Source organism: Physeter macrocephalus, chromosome 4, assembly GCF_002837175.3.
Source record: "Physeter macrocephalus isolate SW-GA chromosome 4, ASM283717v5, whole genome shotgun sequence".
In the NCBI taxonomy this organism is placed as follows: Eukaryota; Metazoa; Chordata; class Mammalia; order Artiodactyla; family Physeteridae; genus Physeter; species Physeter macrocephalus.
The window spans coordinates 74,965,698-74,975,550 of NC_041217.1; the positions used below are offsets into that span (position 1 = coordinate 74,965,698).

The 9,853-nt window shown below is 44.7% G+C and overlaps 1 protein-coding gene across 1 annotated transcript; it reads right to left on the minus strand.

Annotated features, from left to right (window-relative positions):
- Positions 1-3,508: 3,508 nt before the first annotated feature.
- Positions 3,509-5,610, minus strand: MCL1 (MCL1 apoptosis regulator, BCL2 family member). Its single transcript, XM_024116211.3, has 3 exons — positions 4,833-5,610; positions 4,239-4,486; positions 3,509-3,771 (listed from the first exon to the last, which is right to left on the minus strand). The coding sequence occupies exons 1-3, from the start codon at positions 5,521-5,523 to the stop codon at positions 3,655-3,657; spliced, it is 1,056 nt and encodes a 351-aa protein (XP_023971979.1). The 5' UTR covers positions 5,524-5,610; the 3' UTR covers positions 3,509-3,654.
- Between the last annotated feature and the right edge of the window lie 4,243 nt (positions 5,611-9,853).

Genomic DNA, 9,853 nt, shown 5'->3' on the forward strand with positions numbered 1-9,853 from the left:
CCCTTTCAAGGTAGCTGAAAATAAAGACAGGATAGGGCTTCTGAAATTGACTTGCTTATTCTCACCTCCTTTTTGGGAGGGAAAGGTACTGAAAGATTAGTACCAACCCTATGGAAACTTAACTTTGGGTGTTAATTCTTCTAGCTCCTTTACTCACCTCAAAAGGTTGAGTGAGACAGGGAGATAAAATAACTGCTGTAGTGAACCCTTACCCCCAAGTTATACCAACATTTGGCGACTAAAAGAAATCGGGATGGGGATTATGATTTTTGTATTAAAATATACTGTTGTACTTTTGAACTACTCCAAAGTACAACAGTAATACATGTAATTAAAAGCCCGGGACTTCCCTGCTGGTCCAGTGGTGAAGACTCTGTGCTTCCAATGCAGGGGGTGCGGGTTTGATCCCTGGTCAGGGAACTAAGATCCCACATGCCATGTGGCATGGCCAAAAAAATATTTTAAAAAAAGCCCAACAGCTCTAATTTGAATGAAAGAAGGGGTTATTCTGAATGGAACTGACCTTTGCTCTAAGGCAAATCAGCTTTATGGGGCTTTTGCTGGTTAATTCACCTATACTTTGTTCAGCTGACTTCCCTCAGATGCTTGCCTAAGAGGGGGAAGGAAAACAGGCATTGATTAGAAAACACCCGTACCACACCTTGCATTTGAATAAAAGATTTATTATTTTCATCTCAGAAAAAACAGGAAGTTAGGGAAACACACTACATTTTACAGCCCACATTAGTTTGTAGTTGGTCCTAACCCTTCCTGGCACAGATGTCAACAGCATTAGCTGTTTTAACCAGAACTAAGGTGTTCACCCCCAACAGAATGTACACAGACACTAGAGGACTGCAGGGTTTTCCCTGAGAGAAGCATCAGACAGACAGAAGTTGCTGAGAGAGCCATCTTTCCAAGCAGCCCCTCCCTTTCCATTTTGGAGGATTTGCCTGAACTATGCAGCTAGTCAGCACTTAAAACATGTGCCTCTTCTCCCTACAGAATCACCCACCCTGCCCCAAAGCACTTGGGCTCCCTAAGCCCTCACAGCCTCTGACCCAAAATAGCAACTGAAGATTCTCATCTCCATTTCAGCAGTCACACCTAGTCAATTGGGAAGTGGGGCCCCTAAACTCCCATCAATCTACAGCTCTGTGCTTATTTCCACAACGGGCTATGGGGAGACAGGCCTTTTTAGTCACCTTAACTAGATCTTAAGATTAATTAACTATATAAAGTGCTTTTAGGTCCTTAAAGATAGACATGATATAAATAAGTGGTTTATGATCAAGAATGATAAATACACAGATAAAAACAGCTCTAGCTAGATGACCTTAAGGCTTGTAGATGGGCGGGCAGGGCAATTGTTCCCTTATTACATTCTTAGTCATTTTATTCATGCCTATTTTTGTCTGGAGTCCACATACTAAAGGTCACGTTCAGAAGCTGAAGGTTTCAAAATGACCCTGGTTCCACTATAAAAGTTTTCTTCAGTTTATTAGTAGCTTTTATATAACTCTGAGGTTTAACAGAGCCCATCAATTTCTATAATTTTAAGTGAGCATATTCAAATGCAAAAGAACCTAGAGAAAGTCACCTAAGATATCATCCCCTCCTCTGAAAATCCCTAAGGGGATTTTGAAAATTTCTCCCCACAGACAGGATTAAGCAACAACCAATAAGATACTAGTCCAAGGAAAAGGGACTCTTCTCACCTCATCACTGTTACTGTCAGCACCCATTGTACTGCCACCTCCTAAGGATAAAATTCAAGAAGGATGAAGGTCTGTGGACTCCTTGGGCGGTCACTTAGGTTCCTAGTGCCAAAAACTAAAAGGGCTAGTAAGAGTTCAGGGATGGCAAGGTAAATTTGTAGGAACTATAAATATCTGTAGAGGGAGCCAAACAAGCAGCAAATATTTCAAGGAAGGATAGGAAATAAATGGTAAGTTTGATAAAACATCAAGTCTGAAGTCCATAGAGATGCCAATGCAAAAATTTGAAACAAAGTTTGAGAATCATTAATAGAAATGAAATAAGTATTCGTTTTATTAACTCACTAGGCTTAGACCTGTGTTTAACAAGCAAGCCTAGTAATAGCACCATGGTTAGACTATAGCCTGCTTTTCCAAGCCATCATTGTACAATTTATTAAGCAAACAAGGGATCAAATGTCTCTCATCCACCCAATGTGATCTTTTTATACATACTCCTAATAAGTCCCATTTGGAACAGCTGAAAATCTTTTAGCAAAAGCTTTGAAGATGAGCTCATGAACTCAGTTAAAATTTCACCAGTTAAATTAAGACGAATGGAAAGAACTCAAATGAGTAGTTGCCCAATCAGAGCCCACTATTTCTAAATCATCAGCCCGTGTGCCCCGCCCCCCCAATAAATCCTTAAAAACTTGACTCAATTATTGAAAACCCACATGTAACACAGTGAAAGGATTAATTTCCATTCCTCAATTTCTCCGCCCCAGGTTAAAAAAAAAACCCAAAAAACAAACCCCAAACAGCCATTTAAGAAATACTTACCAAAATCAGATAGGAAAATTAAAGCCTGCATAGTTATGAATCAGAATTGTTGTACTACAACCAGGTTGCATACAATTACATCAGTTGGTTCTGTATACAATCTAGAACTGACTAGCACAAAATTTAGAATAGAAAAAGCAATAAGAAACAGGTTCCTAACTACAGAAGTTGTAAATTTCAAAAGGGTATGAAAAAACTAATGTAATTTCAGACTTTTCTCCCTTTACATTTCAAACAGATGTTCTGTAAAAATATATACAATTTTTACAGACGATTACAAGTTTTTGTCTTAAAAACAGAATATTCCAGATTTGTAATTGAGCCTTAAGTCAAGTATTCTTGGCCATGACACTAGGCTAATAAACTAGGAATCACTCAAATCAAGCCAAAGTAGAACAGGTATAAACATCCTGAGCATTGGACTTTCTATTCAAGAAGCACATCTAGGAAAGCTAATTATAGAGGATAAAGCTTCCCTTTACACTCTGTTGTACAGTGTTGAGGCTTCTAGTCATAGGTTCTATTACTTGTAGCTTAAAATCCATTTTACACATGCTGCTGGCCTTGTTAGTGCTTCTATTTTAACACTATAGAAGTTAATGGATTCAGTGGGCATATTTAATGAACTCTATGACTAGCCTGGCTACTGGCCACTTTCCTGTTCTAGGCAAGGTTATTAAAGTCTCTCCCCCCTACCGTCTTCACTAAATCTAAAAGTCCTCCTCCGTGGCCTCCCAAAGTTTGCCTGTTGCTGAAACTGAACTCCGCTTCTTTCACTTCTTTCAAACACAGTGACTCTTCAAGAGGGACTACTTTTCCCATGTATTTATTCCTGTTAGCCATAAGCCTCCTGCCGCTTGCTTTTCTCCCTTGCTAGAGTAGAACTCCTGGAGGTTATGGCCTGCACAGCTTGAAGTCCAACTTCATAAATACTTATTCCTGTTAGCCATAAGCCTCCTGCTGCTTGCTTTTCTCCGTTGCTAGCATAGAACTCTTGGAGATTATGGCCTGCACAGCCTGAAGTCCAATTTCATAAATACATCTGATTTCACAGCAGGCGTATGTGGTTTTGGTGGCTGGAGTTGGTTAAGAGTCAATTATTGCACTTAAAAGGCTATCTTATTAGATACGCCAAACCAGCTCCTACTCCGGCAACACCTGCAAAAGCCAGCAGCACATTTCTGATGCCGCCTTCTAGGTCCTCTACATGGAAGAAGTCCACAAACCCATCCTAGAAAACAAACAAAAAGTACAGTTTCAAGTACGGGCTTCCACTGGCTTAAAAACACTACTTACAAAGAAAAGATGAATTAAAATATCTAAGGTTTCCCCCCCAAACCCAATGACGAACCAATTATTATTTAGCCCCAGACTGCAAAGGAGACACATTATGCAATTAAAAGGGAGGTGGGGCACGCTCAAAAATGTATTTGCTATCACGCCCAGGTGATTCTTATTTCTTAACCAGTAAAACAGCCTACAGAAAACCAAAATTTTTGATACAATTTAAGACAGTCATACCACCATCTCTAAGGACCAACTACTTAAATCAATATCAAGCAACCAGAGGTCCATAAGTTAGAGCCTTGAAAACTGAGTTGTGCATCTTAAAAACCTTTAGCTATCCCCTCTTTCTCTATAAAATCCTCCATTTCATTTCCACTCCAGGTCCCCTCCTCAACCTTAAAACAAACTTACCCAGCCTCTTTGTTTGACTAGCCAGTCTCGTTTTGTCCTTACGAGAACATCTGTGATGCTTTCTGCTAATGGTTCGATGCAGCTTTCTTGGTTTATACTCTTCAAGTGTTTGGCCACAAAGGCACCAAAAGAAATGAGAGTCACAATCCTGCCCCAGTTTGTTACTCCGTCACTGAAAACATGGACCATCACTCGAGACAAAGATTTGACATCGTCTTCGTTTTTGATGTCCAGTTTCCGAAGCATGCCTGAGAGGAAGAAAAGCATGCAGGTTCTCACGGCCTCTTTTGTCTAAACCAGGGCACGATTCTCCTGCCCACCCAGGGCGGGGGAAATCGCTATTCGGGCTCTATAGAACTCAGGCTGATCCCTCTTGAAAACTGACATCCCACCCTTTCCGGGCTTTGAGCAGAGCTGCCATTTCCAAAAGAATCAAGTGGGTGGAAACAATGACTCACGGCCAGAATATTCTGGTTTCAGAAATAGGATGAGAGTCGTTTCAACACTGACTCCTTTCGGTTTCCACCCACCAAAGGTGGGTGAGTCCGGAGAGCTGAAAAAAGGCAGCGCGGCCTTCGCGAATAACCCCCTTACCTTGGAAGGCCGTTTCGTGGTTCCGTTGCACACCGTCCCCGACCCGTCGCAGGGTCTCTAACGCCTTCCGGCTGGCGGCCCCAGACCCGCCCAGTGGCTTCGCGTCCTTGGTGCCGGTTGCCTGCTCCTGGAGGTATCGAGAGATAATCTCCAGGGACTGCCGGTACAACTCATCCTCCTCTTCCTCTGCTGGGGGCGGCGTCGAGGGGAGTGAGCCGTCCTTGCCGGGGCTGTTACTGGCCTCGCCGACCAACTCCAGCAAAGGCAGGACGGCCGGCCGCTTCCCTAGAGGTTCCGGCTCGCACCCGTCCAGCTCCTCTTCGGGAGACATGATGGCGTCGGAGGCCGAGGATTCCATCTCTTCGGGCGGCGAGGCGCGGCGGGTGGGCGCGAAGAACAGCAGCCTGGTGGGGGTCGCGGTGACGTCGGGGCCCTCGGCGCCAATGGGCGAGGGCCGCGCGACCCTCCGGGCGTCGGGCGCGAGAGTGGCCGGGGGGCTCGGGCCGGCGCTTCCGCCAATCACCTCGCCGGCTTCCCCTCCCCCTACCTCTCGCCCGGCCGTGGCCTCCTTTCCCGCAGCCAAAAGCCGCCTCCCCGGAGGGGAGGCGCCGCTGTCGCTACCCGGTCCCAATCCGGCCCCCCCACAGTAGAGGTTGAGTCCGATTACTGCGTTTCTCTTGAGGCCGAACATCTCAAACCGCCGCCGCCGCCTACTGAGAAAAATGGGGGACACCCCGACTCCTACTTGAAGAGCGGAAGTAACGACTGAGAGAGGCGCTCCTAGATCACGGTTTTAGGGCCAATCCTACGCAATGGCGTCAGCAACTCTTAAAAAAAAATTGTATCCTTAATTGGCGAAAAGGGCGGAATCTTCCGGAGGGTTGCGCACGACACCTCACCGGCGGGTTAGGGCAGGGGCGGGGCCTGAGGCGGGGCGGGGCTTCCGGCTCTCCGGAGCCTCTCGTGGCCGGTTACGTAACGGCGGCTCAGGCGCTTGGTCTGGTGGGCTCGCTCTCTTGCCCCGCGCTCACCTGGGCCTGCTAATAATGGCTCTCTCTGGGCTTCCCTGAACCCTGATTTGCTAGCCTGCTGTTGTTTTTGTGCCAGAGGTGTTTTTCCCACACCAAAGTCTTAACCATCTAGTCGCTCAGACTTTGAGGAAAGGGAATGAGTAAATTCTGCCGCGGAGGGGGAACAACAGCCTTAGATAATATGGATAAATAAGAGGGCACTGTTGGGGACCTGTAGTTATTTTGCACATCTTCAGCTCTTTGGAAATGGGGACGCTCCATGGAAATGGGGACCCTCCATGGACTGCCCTATAGAATCATTTTATGTAAGCTGACAAAACGAAATTGTTCTGCTCCACCTAAATTTTATTCCTGTCTCCCTGTTTGCTTTCTCCCATTCCCCATCTCTACCCTCTGGTGCTATTTACATACAAGCCTTGCTCTGTCAGCACCTCTTCTGAGACATTTGACTCTAGCGGTCAACCCCTTGAGGACGAGGATCCTGGTATATACCGTATGTATGAATTAACACTAATTGACGCAACCTCTTTTTGTTAAAAGTCCTGTAAAATAAATAATAGCTAAAATTCAAGAACAAAATATTTGAGGGACATAAGCAGGAAAGGTGAGCAAGGTTCCTATTCCCGAAAATATCAGTTTAGTAAGGAAATAGGGCATCCATACCACACAATTATGTATTTGGGCAAGACCTAGAACCATGGAGATTTATATGTGGCAGAGAGGATGGAGAGAAACATATTGTGGCTGTAGTGAATAAGAAATGGTTTCTCTATTTAAGGAACTTCCAGTCTTGCACAGCAACTAACCATAATGTGAGATGGAATTTATGCTCTATAGGAGGCATCAACAACTTAATATTGGAGTTGAGAGGTTGGAAAATTCACTTTGGGCTAGGAGAGCTAGAGGAAGAAGACTTTATGGAAGAGGTAGCTTTTTCTGCTTTGCTTTCTAGAATGCGATTTTATCAGGGGGAGAGAGGTTGAGCAAATTTGCATGCAAAAGCATTTTCTTCTTCAGAGGCTGAAAAAAGAAATGCATTGCAGGTTTCACCTTAATTATAGCCAGAAATCTCAAGTGCTCCGTAATCCTCTTGCATTTCCTTAAATCAACTCACTCTCCTGTGATCCAAAGTGACTATTGCACATCATCTCTTCTATGCTTAAACGTCCATAATTCCCTCCTCCCTTCCTCACTCTCAGCTGTTAACTTACTTCACTGAGAAAATGGAAGCAATCAGAAGAGAAAAACTTCATTTCTCACTACCAAATCTATTAATTTACTCCTTCTGTTTCCATTCTTTCTGCCATTCCTGCGGTTAAAATGATTGAACCTTCTCTGCTATCTCAGATCAACCTCTTGTGCACTGGATCTCATCTTCTTTGCCTACTCAAGTACTTGCAGTTATCCCTTGCATCATCACTTTCTCTCTCCCTATGGAATCATTTCATCAATCAGCATACAAACTTGATAGTCTCTCTCACACCTTTAGAAAGCCTTCCCTAGAACCTAAATTCTTTTTTTTCTTTTTGGCCGCACTGCGCGGCATACGGGACCTTAGTTCCCCGACCAGGGATCGAACCTGTGCCCCCTGCAGTGGAAGTGCAGATTCTTAACCACTGGACCTCCAGGAAAGTCCCTAGAACCTAAATTCTTGATGTTCCCCTTTGTAGCAAAAATCTTCAGCCTCCTTACTTTCTTTTCTCTCTTGAACCCACCCCAATCAAGCTTTCATTCCCCCCACTCCACTGAAACCATTCTTGTCAGTGTCAGCAATGACCTCCACATGACCAAACTCCAGTGGTTAATTTGCAGTCCTCATTTTACTTGACCTCTCAGCAGTATTTAACATGTATTTAATCATTCCCTTCTTGAAACACTTTCTTCATGTGCCTTTTAGGGAACAATACTCTCCTGGTTTTCCTTCTTCCACGCGGGCTACTCTTCAGTTTTATTCTTTTCCACTGGCTGTCCACTTGATGAGGACACTTATCGTGTTTTCCTTTGTAACCCTAGCTATGCCTGACCCATGGCAAACACTCCATTGTTGAATGGATAAATCTGAATGTTTACTGATATGGGATATACAAAAGCTAGAAAAGCGGGATGGGGTCATATTATTGAGGGCTTTGAAAGCCAGTTGAAGAGCTTAGAACTTTTCTAGGCAGTTGGGAACCTCTGAGAACTAGAGTACCATGATATATGCTCTAATTTAGGTTCATTACTCTAATTGTTGGTTTTAGAATGGATCGAGAGAGAAAGGATTGGAAGTAAATAAATTAGGAGGCTACTGCAATATGATAGGCAAGAATTAGGGACTTCCCTGATGGCACAGTGGATAAGACTCCACTCCCAATGCAGGGGGCCTGGGTTCATCCCTGGTCAGGGGACTAGATCCCACATGCATGCCACAACTAAGGAGCCCGCCTGCTGCAACTAAGATCTGGCACGACCAAATAAATAAATATTTTTTAAAAAAAGAATTAGTGGTGACCTGAACTCAGGTGGTGGTAGTGGAAATGGTAAAAATAACATGACACTGTGGAGGCAGAGTCTACAGGGCTGATGACTAAGAGGATGAAAGAACAGAGTGTGACATTATCATGAAACAGGCATCCATATTATACATGATCAACAGGTAGACCACCTTCCAGACTACTATGGACTGCCCTAGAAAGCCACTACTCTCACCAGTGGGGGAAAGGATCTATGCAGCTTAGAGGCAGGGAGTCAGCATGTTTCCAGGATATCTGGGAGGTCCTGTCCTCAGGTAATTTTACTTCACTTAGAGGGTCTTCTGATCCCTAACATTATTCAGAGTCACAGGAGCCTCTGGATTTGTACACACTCCATATCAAGAACGGCTCTTGTTCTTAGGATAACTATATTGGCCACAGTCCTGAACCGGAAAAGAAAAGCATTGTTGACATCTTGATTATGTCATTCTTTCTTGTAGGCATGAATCCTTTGAAATGTCCCCAAATTGTGAGCACATTTCCTCCTTAAAATGTGCCTTTGTTTCAGAGAATTCATTTACATAATTTCTTTCAAAACAGACAAAGAAAAGGTCTTAATATAGGATCTAAGATGTACTCCAATAGTCTTTTTTTTTTTGCCGCACCATGAGGTATGTGGGATTGATTATTTATTTATTTATTTATTTATTTATTTATTTATTTATTTTTGGCTGCGTTGGGTCTTCGTTGCTGCACGTGGGCTCTCTCTAATTGTGGTAAGTGGGGGGCTACTCTTTGTTGCGGTGCACGGGCTTCTCATTGCAGTGGCTTCTCTTGTTGCGGAGCACGGGCTTAGTTGCTCCGCGGCATGTGGGATCTTCCCGGACCAGGGATCCAACCCATGTCCCCTGCATTGACAGGCGGATTCTTAACCACTGTGCCACCAGGGAAGTCCCGGCATGTGGGATCTTAGTTCTCCGACCAAGGATCAAACCTGCTCCCTGCAGTGGAAGCATGGAGTCTTAACCACTGGACAGCCAGGGAAGTCCACTCTAATAGTCTTGTTCTCCACTCTTTGGGGCCTGAAATTGGGCATACTTAATATCTCATGTTGCCGTCCCTCCTAATTAAAAATCTCTTGCTCTTGGGCTTCCCTGGTGGTGCAGTGGTTAAGAATCTGCCTGCCAATGCAGGGCACACGGGTTTGAGCCCTGGTCCCGGAAGATCCCACATGCCGCGGAGCAACTAAGCCTGTGAGCCACAACTGCTGAGCCCATGTGCCACAACTAGTGAAGCCCACGCGCTTAGAGCCTGTGCTCTGCCATAAGAGAAGCCGCTGCAATGAGAAGCCTCTGCACCGCAACGAAGAGTAGCCCCTGCTCAATGCAGCTAGAGAAAGCCCACGCCTGGCAACGAAGACCCAATGCAGCCAAAAATAAATAATAATAAATAAAATAAATATTAAAAAATCTTCGGGGGCTTCCCTGGTGGCGCAGTGGTTGCGCGTCCGCCTGCCGATGCAGGGGAACCGGGTTCG

Bases quoted from the DNA above. Each gene is read 5' to 3' on its own strand.
- MCL1 (XM_024116211.3), bottom strand. From the start codon at position 5,523: ATGTTCGGCCTCAAGAGAAACGCAGTAATCGGACTCAACCTCTACTGT. The intron at 4,487-4,832 runs GTAAGGGGGTTA...TCTTCCTCTCAG, and splicing joins CCACGAAACGGCCTTCCAAG to GCATGCTTCGGAAACTGGAC. The intron at 3,772-4,238 runs GTAAGTTTGTTT...TTTGTTTTCTAG, and splicing joins TAGTCAAACAAAGAGGCTGG to GATGGGTTTGTGGACTTCTT.